Source organism: Vipera berus (assembly GCF_964194415.1).
Source record: "Vipera berus genome assembly, chromosome: 3".
NCBI lineage: Eukaryota > Metazoa > Chordata > Lepidosauria > Squamata > Viperidae > Vipera > Vipera berus.
The window spans coordinates 21,374,292-21,393,097 of record NC_138204.1 but is presented as its reverse complement, the minus strand read 5'-3'; the positions used below and the strand labels follow the sequence as shown (position 1 = coordinate 21,393,097).

The 18,806-nt window shown below is 38.8% G+C and overlaps 1 protein-coding gene across 3 annotated transcripts in view; it reads left to right on the top strand.

Annotated features, from left to right (window-relative positions):
* Nucleotides 1-18,806, top strand: part of SLC9A8 (solute carrier family 9 member A8) — a 68,052-nt gene that overhangs the window by 36,735 nt on the left and 12,511 nt on the right. For all 3 annotated transcript variants that reach the window (XM_081322855.1, XM_081322857.1, XM_081322856.1), the window contains 3 exons: nucleotides 7,777-7,882; nucleotides 15,141-15,257; nucleotides 17,703-17,785. In XM_081322855.1, coding sequence (XP_081178981.1) covers nucleotides 7,777-7,882; nucleotides 15,141-15,257; nucleotides 17,703-17,785 — 306 coding nt within the window. The remainder of the gene's footprint in view (nucleotides 1-7,776; nucleotides 7,883-15,140; nucleotides 15,258-17,702; nucleotides 17,786-18,806) is intronic.

Here is an 18,806-nt window from a genome sequence, read left to right as displayed (position 1 = left end):
TGGCTGGGGAATTCTGGGAGTTGAAGTCCACACATCTTCTAATTGCCAAGGTTGAGAAACATGCTAATGGATGAGACTAATATATGATTTTCCAGCTGTAGTTTTAGTACATTCATTATATGTTCAATAACGTGTTAGTGCATGTTTCATTTTTCAAATGCATTAGATATCTGATTGATTGATTTTTTATTTTCATGTTGCCAGTTTTAGAATTGAATCCTGAAATTATCCTATATCAAAAATCTATCCAGCTACAGTAATTGGCTTGGCTCCTTTAGTGTGGAATTTATGTCAGACAAAGAGTTCGATTTTTCATAGCAGCTTGAATTGCTTTTCTGTTATAACATGTGCTGTATGTTTCATCTTTTCTCCTCTTCCAGTAATATCTGGTGAGCTAAAGCATTATTCCATTATGGTCTGATTTTCTCTTTTCCTATAAAAATAGAATTCCATAATTTTGTTGTTGTTGTTGAAGTATATGTTTAATTTACCTATTTTGTGTGCAAAGAGTTGATAATGGTTAAGTTGCTAGTGATAAGTAACAAAACTAACACTACTCCTACAGTGTAGATTGGAAAGGGAATTGTAGGAACACAGGAATAATAACAGCAGCAGCAACAACACAATAATCTTTACTACGACAATTGCTAAGCAGTATGAAAACATAGCAAATCAGTAAAAAATAGTAGGAAATCATAGAATCACACAGTTGGACTGGGTCATTAATTGAAACTAAAATATCCCTGGCAAATTGTTGCCCAGCCTTGCTTCACATGAAGTAAAAGGAAGCCCACAATCTCCCTGGGTCAGTGCTTCTCAACCTGTATTCCGTGGGCTCCTGGAGGGGCTGCAATGTCTCACAGGGGATCCCCAAAGGTTTGAAGAAAAGTTACGATTTAAATATTGAGTTATTTTTGGAGGTCTGTGGCCATGGTCTGTGGCCACAAAGGGTATTTAAAGGTGAAGAAAAAGTTGAGAACCTTTGCTCTAGACCAGCGGTCCCCAACCTTTCCAGCTTGGTGGCACGGCATATAAATGGCAGGTGCATGTATGTGCACAGCTCCATTTCTGTGAATGGCAGGTGCATGTGCCCTTCAGTTGCACAAATGGAGGATCATGCGCAAGTAGAGGGTGCTCACGCTCAGGCATGAAGCTCCACTCTCGTGAGTGGCAGGCATTTGCGCTCATGTGCAAAGTTCTGCTTGCACAAGTAGAATTTTGTGTGCGAGCCAAGTGGCGCTTCGTGCATGTGCACTTGCCCATCTCTCCCGCAGCCTGGTTTCGAACAGGTCGTGGCCTGGTACTGGACTGCAGCCCAGGTGTTCCCTCCTGAACTGTTCTCATTGCTCAGATTTTTTTTTGTCACTGAACATGCCTTTCTATCTGTCTTTGGTGATGTTGTGATTCAGGGTCAGCCTGTGGGTTCGGCAGTTGGGTCGGACGACTCAGAGGAGGAGGAGGAGGGGGGTGTTGAAGAGCTTGCTGAGGGGATTGGACAGCTTGATGAGAGCCCCCAGCAAGGCCCCTCTCATCTGGTCACAATGCAGATCCAGCTGTGTGAGCCTGACAGCGTGGATGAAGATGACCCACAGCTGGCCCTGTTCAAGGACACCCGACGCAGGAGGCAGTCAGTCAGGAGTAAACAGAGGAAGGCAATGGGGCACCTCGGAAGGAGGCACAGAGAGGCCACGCCCTGAACTGTATTTAAGGGGAATGTGTGGGAGGGCTGGTTTGCTAAAGGCAACCGCTTGGATTGTTCCTGCTTCTTAGCTCGTGTTTTATGGTTGGTGTCTTGTCTTACTCTGTTTTATGTGAATAAATTTGGCAGGCGTAAATCCAGCCTCTTGCCATTTCTAAAGGGGTTGTCCCTGCCTTTTCTGCAGGGCCGGTAGCAGGCTGGTACAGAACAGGTGAATGATTAATGGTAATACTTCTCTGTTAAGCCGCACGCACAATCTGGCTACATAGGGTTAGGGTTAGTATATTGAGGACATTGGACATCTTCTCATGATGATTCAACTGCTTAGCCTTTTAAGCAATGAATTCTTTTCTGTTTTGTTTTGTTTTTTTGACTGGCAGCTGAAAATTGACAGAAAACTATAAGGTTATGATATGCTTGAGGCCATAAAGACAGATGTCTTTTATTCTACTTCTCAGGATTTCCCTTGTAGGTGCCAAAGACTGAAGCAGACTTCAGCTTCATCACCCCCCCATTTAATTATACTCTCAATTATCTTTGTTGTTTTTACACTGATTAAAGAAAGCCTCCAGTAATCTTATATAAATCCAAACTCCATATATATGACCAGCGAGAGCATTAAATACTGGTAGAGCTAAAGTTATTTGCTATGGTTGGACTGTGCTTATGAGAAATTCATATTTATTTTTTGTCATTTTTAGTGCCTTATGCATTCCATCTATTAGACAAAATGCATTATGTCTTACAAAGGAAAACATTAGTTGGACAATTCCAAATAGTTTAGACTACAGTCCAGCTCTCCTTTTAACCACCATTGCCCTTCGCCAAAGATTGTAATAGTTGACATCTGGAACATTTGAAGCAGAGCATCTCACATTGGGAGGCAGTTTGAGAGCAAAGAGGAGTGCAGTATACAATTTAGTGAGGGTTTTTTTTCATGATAAGCCAGTATTTTTTTTTATTTCTGTGGATTCAATAGATAATATTGCTTGTTATCTAAGGAATGTTTTGTGTTTTCAGTGGAAAATAATATATGAAGCTCAGGGTTGAAATGTGGAATCTTTGGTTTTCTCTGAACTTGGTTGTTTTCTTGTAGATATTTCATTACCGAGTTAGGTAACATCTTCAGTACTAGAAAGAAATGGGGTTTATATACAACAGGTTGCCCTGTCAAGAGTTGGTGGGGATGTTGTTTTTTCCTTGGTAGTAACTTAATTTGGCAATTTACCACTTGATTGTTTGTTTGAGTTGTAGTTCCTTGATTTAGGGTATTATTGATTCACTGTTTGTAGTCTAGTATTAATGCTTTTAATCCTGTTATCTGGTGGTGATTACTGGTGAGGAGATGTTCTGTTTTATTGTTTTATTAGCTTTTTTATAGTTTCTTTTGAATGGTGTGTAAACTTTGTTTATCTCCTTGAGCCTGTTCATGGCTGATTTGCTTGACTGCCAGACTTCTAGACATTACATAGCTATTTTGGATTGAACTTAGTCTAGGATGCTCACAGTTTCTGAGTTGAAACTATGGTTAGGTCTGCCCATGTATTGTGAAATTATGGAGTTTTCATCATGTCTTCTGACTCCTGGTTAGTGTTCATGGATGCTCTCTGCTAGTTTTCTGCTTGTGTGCCTAACATAGTGGCTGTTAGAGTCCTTATACTGTACTTGTAGATTGCTTCTGTTTTTACTTCTTGAGTTACTGGGTCTTGGGTTACTTAAAATGTTTTGGAGGGTTTTGGCATATGTGCTATGTGATAAGGAGCCCTAGTGGCGCAGTGGCTAGGTGCAGTATTTGAGGCAAACTCTGCCTACATCCTGCTGAAGTTTGACTTAGTCTTCCATCTTGCCAAGATGGGAAAAATGAGAACCCATATTGTTGGGGGCAATATGCAAATATTTCTGATATTGTAATCCACCCAGAAAGTGCTGTAAAGCACTATGGGGCAGTATATAAGTCAATAGGAGAATTCTCATACATTGCATTCTTGCTGGCAGCCACTCTGCATGTAGTAGATCAGGGGTGTCAAACTCAATTTCATTGAGGGCCGCATCAGCATTGCAGTTGCTCTCAGGGGGCTGGGTGGGTATGGCCAGGGTGGGCGTGGCCCACTGGGTGGGCGTGGCTAGAGTTTGTATGGCCTGGGTAGGCGTGGTCAGCTCTACATTGTTCGCATCAAGGGTGCCTATGGGGACCTGGGCAGGAGTGGGACAGATCTGAGGGTCTCTGGCAGAAGGAGGGTCTCTGGGCCAGGGCCAAGGCAGTGGGGGCCGTTCCCTCACTGTTTCCAGGATGGCTTTGCGGGCCACATGAAACCACTTCACGGGCCGGATTCGGCCCCCGGGCCTTGTGTTTGACACGTCTGTAGTAGATCTATCAGAGTGAATTCACAACGAAGCAGCTGGCTCAGGGACAGCCTAACAGCTTCTCTATTACTCCAACGCCCTGTATTTACTCTCTTGTCATAAATTTGCAAAGTAACCTGGTTAGTGTGCAGACTGTAGTTATATTGGTCATCTCTTAGGCCTTTGCCTGATTGAGTGCTTTCTCTATGGGTGTTCAAATTTTTAGAATGAAGACAAGGTCCTTCTCTACTTTCATTTTCTGAATTAGCCATTCCATGTCTATCCATGGTTGTCTTCCCAAGTCCTTCTACAGTATTTAGGTGGCTCCTAACAAACATTGCAAACGATTCTTTCAGGCAGTCGACCTTATTTATGACAATTGACAAAAGATCATATATTGAGTTTACAGTTTGAGCTGTAAGCAAACATTGTCTAGAGAGGAAGTCTGTCACATTTCCCCCCTTTAAATTTGTCACACCTCCCTCCTGTGCAAAAAAGGCTGTTGCTGGGTTCCAAGGAGGGGAGCCATTCTCCGAGAGGGAGGAGAACAGCTCTACACGCTGTTTGCTCTCCAGTTCCGTTTGTAAGTCCCATTCCAATGAGTCACATAAATTAAATTTATCTGATAAAGTGCCTGCGAATGAGTTACTTACTGGAACAGACTGTCTGTTTGCAATATAATCTTCCATTTTCTGCTGCTTCAATGGCTTGGATAAACTCTGCTGCAGAGTGCTGTCTCTTCCTCCTTTTCCCCATTCACGTTTGTTAAAACAGGTTTAAAAATGTTTAAAACTAGGTTTAAAAAGGTTAGAATGGGTTAAAATGGGTTTAAAAGGTTTAAAAAGGTTAAAATAGATTAAAAAGAGGTAGGTTAAAAATACAATATTAAAAGAGGTTAAAAAGTTAAAATAAAAATAAAGTAAAATAAAATAAAGCTTACTTTTGGAGGAGCTCTTTACAGCATTTGCTGCCTCTCCACCATCTTGGCTCCTCCCCCATTAATTGAAAATAGGTGGTGAGGCAGAGGTTGATGAAGGCCATGATTTTGGGTATTTTGATATTAGCATATTTTCTTAGACCGGATGTGTTGTGTAGTACTGCTGCCATGGATTCTTTCACTTCTTCTGGGGTCCCACTGATGTAAAAAGTGTTGTGACATTGAATGAAATCATAATTTCAGCTTCTTTTATTTTAGGTCTTTGATTTTCTGTAGGCAGTGTAGTGAGGTGTTGATAGAATATTTGTTCTCCTCTGTGAACTGTGCAAGCTTTTTTGTAAGCTTTTTAGCTATATTGTATTTTGGAATCCCTGGCAAATGATACAATTGGACAAAGAGGTATTCAGGCTTGTGTATTTGGGGGTGTCCATAGAAGTGTAGGAATACGAGAGCTTTTCATCCACTGTTCTTTTTCTGATTGTTCTTTCTTGGTTGGATTGTTTAGAGTTCTCTTGTTTAAGCTGTCTACTGCCTGTACTGGGTTGGTTTTATTGGTATGTAAGCTTCTGACTTTCCAGCAATTCTTTGGCTTTTTATATATATTGGGATCTGATCATGGTAACTTTTATTGCTCAGAGGCTGAGGGTTTGGTCTTTCTTTAGGTTTTTTGAGGGCTGCTCTGTCCTCTACTTTGAGTTGGTTCTGATTCTTTTTTGATGGTGGTCTGATTGTCTGCCTTATGTTTTGTCAGGTCTCTGTGGCAAGGCCAGTGGTTTTAAATGGTGCTTCTAAGGCTGCAGATTCTAACCAAGGCCCTTTGGTGGGATCTTGTGTGTTGTAGTGGATAGTGAGCAACTGGACATTTTGACAACCCATTCAGGTTCAGGTACCTCTTTGCTTCTAGGGTTCAGCTTGAGCATTTTGGTTTGAAGTTTTGTTTTCCTTTTTCTAACTTTTGTTAAGGATGTAATCTTGTCAGCATTTTTGTTTGTTTTGGGATCATAGCTTGTTCTAGCATCTCATGTTTTGTGTTTTATCTCAGATTAGAACTTTAACTTTTTGTTAAAACACAAAAGGTTTTGTGTGTTATCTCAAATTGGTAACTAGAAGTTTGTGTGAGAAATTACACTCGCTCATTATCAAGATTTTAGATCATGATCAGACAACTTGTTGTCTTTAGAGGTTTAAATTAATGTTTTACATCACACAGTTACACAATGCCAGATCATTGCACACGCTAATGGGAATGCTTGAGTCATATTGTTAAAAAGAAAAATTGAAGGTATCACATCCTTGATTTAGGTAGGCATATTGTCGCATAATCTAGAATATTTCAAATGTGTTTATAAAAGAGATGTAATGTGTTTAAAATTGTTTCTTATAAGTGTTGGTTGAAACAATTCTTTCTGATGTTTTAAAGCCTAGGCCCGGGGTAGGCAAACTCGGCTCTTTTATGACTCATGGACTTCAACTCCCAGAATTCCTGAGCCAGCTGGGAGTTGAAGTCCATGAGTCATAAAAGAGCCGAGGTTGCCTACCCCTGGCCTAGGATGAAGTGCCTGTGACTTTTGAAATATTAGATTTAGCTTCAGGGATGATGGGTCCTACTGCCTGGAGCTATAGGGAGTATGAGCCCAACAAGTTTGGGTTAGTGACTATTATATTGAATATTAATTAGCTTATAGAGCAGCTTGGAAAATTAGAGCATCCAATATTCAGAGTTTCAAAGTAGATTTAGAACAACATCAAGGCAGGGTTAAAAACAGGATTGGACAAAGTGATTCCTAGATGGTGATTATCCAACTTTATGAACCTGTAATTATTCTTGAAAGCAGATCTTTGGATAGACCGAAATATCACATTAGGCAAAATGTCTGTTAAAGTGAATTTCAGAGGTAATTTTTCAGTCAATAGATCTGAAAAATTTAAAGGGGAATCTTTAAAAGAGTATCTAGTTTACTTGAGGCAGTGTGTTTGTCGTGTCCATTCTTAGCCTTGAATATGAAGTATAATAATGGATCATAATTGAAAAGTCAGATTGATGATCCAAGCCAACAAGCATAAATGTGCCCATTGTCTGTATCTTTATTCCTTTTGCAGCTATTTTGGCCACTAAAATTATTAAGTGGCTTCTTTGCAGACAAACATCTATGTTAAGCACAGAGAAAGTAAGTTGGCTTTCATTCCATTAAAGTGTTTAGATAATACTTTCAAATAAGTTAAAACCACATATATAGAATACAAAGAAACTTCACTGTGGAATTGTTTTCTATCTTATAAAATATGTACTCCAGACATATTTACACATCTGCCCTTAGAACCTTAATCTGTTAGAAGATGATCACTGATAATTGTTTTTCAGCATGTCAAATGAGAGTTACAGTTGTATGTAAGGATATTTAAATCTTGTTGAAATCTGTAAAATTTAAGCAGCTTAACAATTACAACATTATTTCCAAGTGAATTTTTAAATATAATGATTAGGTATAAAGCTAAGAATATTATAAACTTAAAGGCCCTTTTGTAATAAAAGCATTTTTCTATGCACTGTGTTAGAAGCTTTAAAAATCCTCTAAAAATAATTCCTTATTGCACAGAGCACCATCACCTGGTAGCTTCCATTATTCCATTTGAAAAATTCCATCAGCTAAACAGTATGAAGAAAAATAATTGCACTGTATGATTCAATATGAGATGCTAAGCTTTCTAATGGAGCTCTAATGACAAATAAGAAATTCCTAATCTGACTTTCCTGTTTCATCTTTCTTCTTATTTTACTTAACTACTTTTAATTAACGTACTGAAACATATTGATTTACGAAAAACTCCTTCCCTGGAGTTTGGCATGATGATTATCTTTGCATATCTTCCTTATGGACTTGCAGAAGGAATTTCTCTCTCAGGTAAGTTGCAAAACAAATCCCCTGAAGTTATTGACAGTGTTAAAACAGCTTTCACTTCTCTAAAGCTCTCAGAGTGTTCAAACTTTCTAGTATATTTCCTTCCTGCAATCTTCCATGAAGGCTATAAGGAGAGAGAAGTGGATAATTTATCCTTCCAATTGTTATGTTTCTCACATTTAGATTAACTCCTTACTGTACATCCAAAAAGAGATTTTACCAATTTGGAATTTGGGGAATCACTATTTCAAACCAGTATGTAATGTTCCCTGTCTATTATTGTGAAGTTCATAGGCTATGCTAAATCATAATGAGATTTGCTTGGTTTCAGCTTAAAAGTAATTATGGTTTTTCTTAGAACCATGGAAAATATACTTTTAAGTCATTTGGTTCTATCCGATGCTCAGAATAGGAATACATTAAATCATTCCAATGGATGGCTATCTAACTACTGTGTGCACAATTATCAGGCAAGTTGTATTTTGGAGGATTAATTTCTTGTTGAACAACTAAAGTGCTCTCGATCAATCCAAAATATTAATAAACCTCACACCTGAATATTTTAAAAAGTAAAAGTGAGATTTTGGCTTTCTTAGGAGAATATCTGTGCGTGCACAATTATTGGGCAACTGTTAGTGTGCATAATTATTATGCAACTAAATGAAAAATGAATATTTGCCCATCTCGTTTAATTGCATTTGTTAAAGCGAATAATAAACAACTCAAAGTGTACAAGTAAACATTTCTGATATTTCACAAAAAATATATCAGTGACCATTATAGCCACCTTTCTTTTCAATAACAGTCATAAGCCTTCCATTCATGGATTCTGTCAGTTTCTTGATCTGTTGACGATCAACGTTTTATGCAGCAGCAACCACAGCCTCCCAGACACTGTTCAGAGAGATGCACTGTTTTCCTTCATCGTAAATCTCCCATTTAAGAAGAGCCCACAAGTTCTCAATAAGGTTTAGGTCAGGTGAGGAAGGGGGTCATGTCATTATTCTTTCATCTTTAAGGCCTTTACTGGCTAGCCATGCAGTAGAGTACTTCAATGCATGCGATGGAGCATAAAAATCTCTGTCTTCTTGAAAGATGCAGATTTTTTCCTGTATCACTGCTTGAAGAAAATGTCTTCTAAAAACTGGCAGTAGGTTTGGGAGTTGATTTTGAGTCCATCTTCAATCTGAAAAGGTCCAACTACCTCATCTTTAATAATACCAGCCTCTACCAGTACCCCACCTCCACCTTACTGGAGTCTGAGTCATAGTGGAGCTCTGTGCCCATTACTGATCCAGCCATGGGCCCATCCATCTGGTCCATCAAGAATCACTCTCATCTCATCAGTCCATAAAACCGTAGAAAAATCTGTGTTCAGATATTTCTTGGCCCAGTCTTGCTGTTTCAACGTATGTGTCTTGTTCAGTGGTTGTCGGCTTTCAGCCTTCCTTACCTTGGCCATGTCTCTGAGCACTGAACACCTTGTACTTCTGGGCACTCCTGGTAGGTTGGATTTCTGGAATATGACAGCACTGGAGGATAATGAGTTCCTGGTAGCTTCATGTTTGATTCTTCTCAAATCTTTGGCAGTTAATGTGTGTCTTTTTTCCTCAGCATGTTTCTTGCAACCCTGTTGACTATTTGCAACAAAATATTTGATGTTACTGTGATCATGCCCCAATATCTTAGCAAGTTCAAGAGTGCTGCATCCCTCTGAAACACTTTTTACAATTTTTGTCTTTTCAGAGTCAGTTAAATCTCTCTTTTGGCCCATTTTGCCTTAGGAAAAGAAGCTGCCTAATAATTATGCACACTTTGATATAGGGCAGGGGTGTCAAACTGCTGGCCCACGGGCCAGACGCATCATGAGGAAACTGCGCCCACTCCATTGCCGGCAATGGGGAAAAAGTTCTGATACATCGCACGATGTCATGTGATGTCACGAGTTTGACATGTCTGTTATAGGGTGTTGATCTTCTTAAGCCACATACTACCACATTACATAAATACACATCACCTGATATGCTTATATCCACTAAGCACTCAAGTTTATACAGCTTGGAGATGGAACATATGCATGAAAATGATGATATGGTCAAAATACTCATTTGTCTAATAATTGCGTACACAATGTATGAAAAAACATCCAGCAAAAAGGATTTATTACTGTTCTAGGCAAGTTGTTCTACTGCTTAATAACTTATCAAGAACAGCTTAATAACATTAGGACATTCCTTGTGATGTTTATGTTAATATAATCAAAGATTATATTAGCCTTTTTAGGTGCTATGTTTAGTTGATGGTCCAAAAGTATTTCTAGATCGTTCTGACATACATTGTCATCAAGTCAATAGATATTTGACTTTTTATATGCATATGGAGGATTTTGCTTTTCTCACAGATAAGCATCTTTCCATTGATTATGGTCCAATTTTTATTTTCACAGAGGTTATTTTGACCTCTAAGATGTTAACTAATTATCCTAGCTTGGTATCATCTAAAAATTTGAGAAGCAGTTCTGTATCCTACATCATTTATAAAGATGTTAACCAGCATTGGACCAAAGACATAATCCTGCAAGACTTTATTCATACTTTACTTTGGGATGATGATGATGATGATGATGATGATAATAATAATAATAATAATAATAATAATAATAATAATAATAATAATAATAATAATAATAATAATAATAATAATAATAATACAAAGATGCCAAATATAGTTTGAACATCCGGCTGACTGTGCAATGATCAATAAATATAATGATGATGATGATGATAATAATAATAATAATAATAATAATAATAATAATAATAATAATGATGATGATGATGATGATGATGTTGGAAAGGACCTTGGAGGTCTTCTAGTCCAACCTCCTGCTTAGGCAAGAAACCTACCATTTCAGACATGGTTGTCCAATTTCTTCTTAAAAACTTCCAGTGTTGGAGCATTCACAACTTCTAGAGGCAGGTTGTTCCACTGATTAATTGTTCTAACTGTTAGGAAATTTCTCCTTAGTTTGACTCCCTCTTCTTTGTGGCAACCCCTGAGATATTGGAACACTGCTATCATGTCACCCCTCGTCCTTTTCATTAAACTAGACATACTCAATTCCAGCAACCATTCCTTATATGTTTTAGCCTCCAGTCCCCTAATCATCTTTGTTGCTCTTCTCTGTACTCTTTCTAGAGTATTCTTTTTTACACTGTGGCGACCAAAACTGGATCCAGTGTTCCAAGTGTAGCCTTACCAAGGCATTATAAAGTGTTATTAACACTTCACGTGATCTTGATTCTATCCCTCTGATAATGCAGCCTAGCACTGTATTGGCTTTTTTGGTAGCTGCAGCACACGGCTAACTCATATTTAAGTGATTTTCCAGTAGGACTCCGAGATCCCTCTCACAGTTACTACTATTGAGCAAGGTACCACCTATACTGTACCTGTGCATTTGGTTTTTCTTGCCTAAACGTAGAACCTTACTTTTTTCACCATTGAATTTCATTTTGTTAGATAGTGCCCAGTATTTGAGTCTGTCCAGATCCTCCTGTATTTTAAGCCTATCTTCTGGAGTGTTGGCTATTCCTGCCAGCTTGGAATAGCATTCCCCTAGAGCAGGGGTAGGCAACCTTAGCTCTTTTATGACTCGTGGACTTCAACTCCCAGAATTCCTGAGCCAGCTGCCTCAGGAATTCTGGGAGTTGAAGTCCACGAGTCATAAAAGAGCCAAGGTTGCCTACCCCTGCCCTAGAGATTAAATTGACACTGACCTTGGCGTTTTCCATAAAACAGTTAAGACTTGCCTTTTTCAGTTAGCCTTGGGATCTGATGTGCTGAATTTGTCCTTCCTGCAGAGAAAAGTTCTTTTTAATCTTACTATTGAACTCAGGCATGTAAGCTGCTCAGAGTTAGTTTGCAACTGAAGTGACATAAAAACCTGGAAACTAAGCTAAAATAAAATTGTACTCAGATTGGATTTAAAGATACTGTTCAGTCATAAATTAAAGGAAGAAGAAGCCTATAGATTAGTGAGAATCCAGGGACATATACCTTTTGCACTGCACTGTATGTGGCTGGGATTTTTGTATTTTGTATTTTTGTAGTTGGAATGTTTACTTCAGTAATGTATGCAGATAGAAAGATATGTAGTTAATTTAATTGTATACACGAGTGGCATTTAAAATTGCTTGAACTAGAAAAGAAGAACAATGATCTAGAACAGGGGTGTCAAACTCAATTTCATTGAGGGCCGCATCAGCATTGCGGTTGCCCTCAGGGGGCCGGTTGGGTATGGCCAGGGTGGGCGTGGCCTACTGGGTGGGTGTGGCTAGAGTGCGTGTGGCCTACTGGGTGGGCGTGGCCAGCTCTACATCATTCGCATCGAGGGTGCCTATGGAGGCCTGGGCAGGAGTGGGACAGATCTGAGGGTCTCTGGCAGAAGGAGGGTCTCTGGGCCAGGGCCAAGGCAGTGGGGGCCGTTCCCTCACTGTTTCCAGGATGGCTTCGCGGGCCACATGAAACCACTTTGCGGGCCGGATCTGGCCCCCGGGCCTTGTGTTTGACATGTCTGATCTAGAAAGTATATCAAATTACTTGGCCTGGAAGAAGAGAGAAGGTAGAAGATTATGACAATTTTAAAGGACCAAAGTTTTTTCACAATCAGAAACAACCTCTTTTGCTAAATTAAGTATCTAGTGTGGTTATTTTAGTAACATAAATTCTACATTGTTTTAGAGTTTGGGATAATAGAACATTTCTACAAAGGTTTAGGGATGTTGTGATTTGACCTCAGTCAAAAGAGATTTACTGATATCTTGTAGAAAAGGGATCCCCAACCCCTGATCCTTGGACTGGCACCGGTCCGGGGCATGCCAGCAACCGGGCCATGCAAACAAAAGTGAAGCCCCATCCACGGGATGCAGGCAGCACACAAAACCAGGCTCCCTCTGATCTGCGGAAAAACCTATCTCCACAGAACCGGTCCCTGGTGCCCAAAAGGTTAGGGGGGCCCTGTTGTAGAGAGCAAATGTTTATGATTTGAAGTATTCTTAATGTATCTGCAGGTGCTGGGAGAACTTGGTCCCAAATATGCCTCTCCCTAAATACATTCCTCCTCTCATTAGTCTCGAGCATCTCACAGAGTGAAATGTATGTGGTTGTTGCAAGTAACTGCTTGTCCCCTGCTTTTCTAGTTGTTGTTGTATCATTTGTTAAGAAGCACCATGGGCACCTGATAACAACTGTAAAGTCTAAGCATATTTGTATCCATACTGATTTTACCAGAAAACATCTGTTTTGATAGCCACAGCATTTGCAACTTTGCATATGCAACTCAGAGTGGATTTTACAGTTGTTCTCTACTCCTAAAGTAACCCCTGGAGAGCCAATGTTTTTTTTATAGCTGTTTTATTCCAAATAAAATCTTGGAAACTGTGGTGCAACTAATAATTAGAATTCTGGAGCACCTTCACTTATAGGTTCATAATCATTCAGTGGAATGTTAGATTTAAATTGGATAAAATGAATTACATAATGCAGCAACTAAAAGGATTATGATGATTTGAGGTTCACTGAATCTGTCAGCTGCTATCAGATCACTGTTATATTCTCATTTTACAGAGGCTTGGCCATCTCTCTCTTTTGGTATAATATCAAATACGACTTCTCCATTTTCTATGTGTGAAACTTGTTTTTGTACCCTGGAAATAGACAGTAGTGTCAAATGACATCCAGTTGGGATCTGGTAATACTTATTTATTTTATTTATTTAGTTACATTTATATACCGCCCTTTCCCTGAGGACTCAGGGCGGTTAATACGATCCATATGATATTGGTTCCATGGAAGCTCCATTCGGTCTCTGCAGCATTGGAGTAGCTTGGAGACTTTCTTCCAGCCCTAAACAGAATGTATAGGAAATGCATGTGAACTGAAGTAATAGCAACTGTTTATGTATGTCATGCTAAGCCATATGTAGCTTTGGATCATTTTTCATCAATAAATCAGTAAGTATAAGGTTTTGAATTATTTATTTAATTGGGTTTCCTATCTAGTTTTAGGACTTGTGTGGAGTATAGATCATCTTTCAGGTCATATTTATAGCAATAGCAATATCACTTAGATATACCACCCGATAGTGCTTTACAATGCACTCTGGGTGGTTTACAATGTCAGCATATTGTACCCAACAATCTGGGTCCTCATTTTACCGAACTCAGAAAGATGGAAGTCTGAGTCAACCTGAGCCCATCAGGATCAAACTCCAGACTGCGGGCAGAATTAGCCTGCAATACTACATTCCAACCACTGCACCACCAGATCTGCATATTTATGCAGAAATACTGAAAATTCAAAAGGCTTCATGAACTATTAAGCTCTACTGTAGCAGAAAGATCCAATTATTTAGTATGTTAGAGTAATAGTATGTAGTTGTAGCCTTCAGTCATAGGGGAGTGTGGATATAATTTGGAACAGGAGAATATACTCTTCAGGAGTTGAAATTCAGTAGATTTGGGAGGAGGGTTGGTCGCAAAGATGCCTTTTCAATCATAGCATTATTTTCCTGCAAACATTACCACATTCTCCATATTGAAAGAGTGAGAATATTACTTATAATGAAACCAATATCTGCAATCTATTGTTAAGTCTTAGTTTGGCTATTCTCCTTGAGTCTATTAACTAGTATTTGTTTGTCTATTTTTGGCCTAGTGGAAAGAACTTTCAAAGTGTGGTGATATTTTGGGTCCTTTATATATACTATGTTGATTTTCTAATAACGAATTATGTAATTGGGAGGGCAATTATTTTGTAATTTCTAGGGTTGGGTCTTTATTTACAATAGAAAAATATGGATTTGGTATTTCACATACAGTAGCGATATTCATCAGACTTAAGTGAAAGCACCCTCCAGTGCAAATATAAAACTCCTGTGTAAGCAGTCCAAGTCCTTGAAAGGTCCTAAGCTGTCCCCAGTTTTGAAGTACATTGTGAAAATATTGTATATGCATATTTAGGTGCTTTTGTCCCTTTGGCAGTTGAGCCAAAGGACTGAGCTACTCCGGGCAGCTGGCTCATCTCCTGTTGTTTAATTGTGCAACTGCTAGACCTAAGTTTCCAATCTGAATCACTACTTTTCCCATTCTTGTGCTGCAGAACAATTCTGATTCTTTATTGGCTTGCAATTAGTAACAGTTTAAGGAAAAATGTGACTTTATATATATCAGTATATCTAATTGTGAAATTTTTCTTCCAGGTATCATGGCTATCTTGTTTTCCGGCATCGTAATGTCTCACTACACCCATCATAATCTTTCTCCGGTTACACAGATCCTAATGCAGCAGACTCTGAGAACTGTTGCTTTCATGTGTGGTATGTACTGTCTATTGCTTGGACTCCTACTATCAAAGCAAAAATTTCCAAATGCTTCCTGATTATCCTACTATTTTTTGCAGTGGCAATCTAGGGGTTACTACATAAGCAAAATATTTTAATTTAAGCATTAAATATTTTTCAGTTACGATTATCCATTTTTGTCCTGCCAGTTGGTCAGGAGCTATGGGCAATGGTGTTGAGAGTTATCTCTAGAGGTGCTCCTTAACTTTACCACCGTTCATTTAGTGACCATTCAGAATTATAACAGCACTGAAAAAACCTGACTTATAACTCGTCTTTGCACCACTGCAACATCCCCACAGTCACGCGATCAAAATTTGGGCACTTGGCAAACGGCATGCATTTATGATGACTAGAGTGTCCTGGAGTGCTGGGGTCATTGATTGGCAGCTGGTTTCTGACAAGCAGCATCAATGGGAGAAACTGGGTTTGCTTAACAGTCCATGATTCATTTAACAACTGCAGTGATTCGCTTAACAGCTGTGGCAAAAAAGGTGGTAAAATCAAGCACAACTCACTTAACAACTGCCTTGCTTAGCAATGAGAATTGGGAAATGTGTCAGCAAGACTGGGGAGTAGCTGTCTGGAAGATGCCTATCAATTCCTGGTGTCTTTTTCCTGTGAGCACTGACTCATTCTCGAGTTCCTCATCCCTGATCTAGTCAAATATCTCAAATGCTCCTGACCAGATAAATGTATTTTAAAAATAGTTTTGAAGGTTGCAGCGTATAGCTTCCCTATTTCTCAGCAGTAGGCAGCACTTTGCAGTCCTCGCTTTGGCTGAGAAGGAGATTTTTACATTACAACTTTGTGTATACTCAGACATTTGGTAGACCTCATTTGATCCAATAGGACTCCCAACTAAGCATGCATGCCATCACAGGCTTAGACATTACAATTTGTCATCATTGATAGATTTTTTGTGTGTGTGATTTCAAAATCATTCAGAATGTGAATTATGGATAAGAAAAAGCAGAGGTGTTTCTTTAACTGTGGGAGCATTTCTTCACCACAATTCTCAGAACAGACCTACTAATATAGAGTCTGCCAAGCAGAAAAGTCACCTTTACTGACAAGGGGGATAAAATGTGCTGTAAATCTTTTCCTCTCTTCTCCTCCAAGCTCTGGCTAAGTCTTGCCACAAGATTAATAACAAAATGGATTTCTTTTCTTTTTTTTCTCGCCTCCAGGGTACTTTTAGATGATAGAGAGGCAACATGCCTTCATTTCCATTAAAGGATTATGGATACAGTACCAGGAAACTATTTTTTTAAAAAAGGGGGGAATTACAGGCAATAAATTCATGTGGTTTTCTGTTCTCTGTCCTTTCTAAGATGGCATTTGTTTTTAAATGTATTTATTATTTAGACGATATTAAACGCAGTATTAATGATAGGGCCAGATGTGAACAAAATGTGAACAAAATCTTATAATTTCATGGACGCAGGAATAAGAGGCAGTGCTACACACAAAAAAAGAACACAAGCACAAAACCTGCATTGTTAGACTAGACCAGGGGTAGGCAACCTCGGCTCTTTTATGACTCATGGACTTCAACTCCCAGAATTCCTGAGCCAGCCAAGCTTGGCTGGCTCAGGAATTCTGGGAGTTGAAGTCCATGAGTCATAAAAGAGCCGAGGTTGCCTACCCCTGGACTAGACATATTCACTGATCCTTTACCTGTTTTCTTTCACAATAGCTAACTAGATACTACCAGGAGACACATGACCAGAACATGTGGGGAACAGACTTGTGATTTCCCCATCATTAAGTGTGCTGCTTGTCTTTGAACATGGGCATTCCAATGAGCTATTAAAGCTAAATTAATATCAGATCCGAACGGTGCTTTCTCAAGTTTAAAGTGCAGGGGCACAGAAGGTTGAACATCTGCTAAGAGAGCAAAAGAGGAAATAGCTGGGGGAAACAGAAGATCCTGAAAAAAAAGATCTTGCTGGCAAGACAAATCATACTGCAGTGTTTTGTTGCCGGCCCAAATCATCACTGTTAGCCAATTACTGTTAGACCTGCATGTTGTGTGTTTCTTTTTCAGTCTTTTATTTTTGTAAAATGTGGGCTCCATTGCTAAATCTTACGCAGCAAATGTTGAAGAAACTAAATGTCTGTTGGATAATATTCAGACCCTTTGAAAGTAATAACCCAGTGAGTGAAGAATCTCCTAGTAGTCTCTCCTTTTCCTTTCGGAAGAAACAAGTTATGTACAGTATCTGGACATAACAGATTATGTATCTGGACATTTTGAACATTTTTCTTTTTTCCTTTGTTATGTCATCTAGTAATGTAAGACTGCATCTGCATCAAACATTTCTTTTGAAACTCTGACGTTTTAAAAAATTAAACATAAGGACTTGAATGATCAGTGTGGTACTTTATGATGACTCATTTCTGATTTTTCTCTTTCAGAAACGTGTGTTTTTGCATTTCTGGGCCTGTCAATTTTTAGCTTTCCTCACAAGTTTGAAGTGTCCTTTGTCATCTGGTGCATAGTAGGTATCAGATTATAGTAGAGTTTTATTTGTTTCACCTGACCCCAGATTGGCAAGAAAGGCTATATAATGTGTCACAGAGAACTCCAATTTATGTATTATTTGTCACAACAATTTTCATGCTACCTACCCATTGGAATCTAGCTGGATTACAATATTAAAAACAATGCAACGTGTATGTATAATAACACAAACTAAGCTACACTGCAGAGAATTGCTTTCTAAAGGATCTGTGAAAATGACTCTTAAAAGTCAGGGTCTTCTGGAAAGCCCATGGGTGTATAGGACATTCTTTCGAAATTGGATACTGCCCTGATGGTGAACAGTGGTCACTTTTGAGATTAAAGGGTTTATACACTATATAAGTGTTACTGTTATCCAGATTTCAGGATGTTAATTGATTTGCATAGCGGTCCTAAAACTTAAAACAGGAGGGTTATCCTTATAACTCTGTGACATTGAACTGCATGCATTCTTTTAACAACAGTTGATAATCTTTAAAGATACCACCAAATTCTTTTTAACTTTTGGTTAATGTTGACTAGCATACCTCTTCTCCTGACATGCTAGTTTTTAGTGAACTCAGGTCTGACTCAGTTACAAGGCAGCTTTGTATTTCTACTTTATTTATTATTCATTCTGAGGCAGCCAAAGCTAGAAAGAAAGGCCTCGGTAAGAGGAGACTAATTGCTAGAAGAGTGCAAGCACTCCCTTATAGGATCAGGCTAAGATTAATTTGGTCTAGCATTTTACTTCCAGGACTTCCTAGTTAGGAACTTCTGTAAATTCATAAGTAATGTGTAAAAGTGATGTTGCGTTTATTTACCCTACATATTCTATCTATCTCTTGTATTTATTTCAATTTATGCAGTCACCCATCTCAAAGCGATGATGCTGAGCAGTTCACAGCATTTAAAACACAATACAGATTCTTGACGTACAACAGTTTGTTTGATGACCTTTCAAAGTTACAATGGCACTGAAAAAAAATGACTTATGACCCGATCACTGCAGCATACCC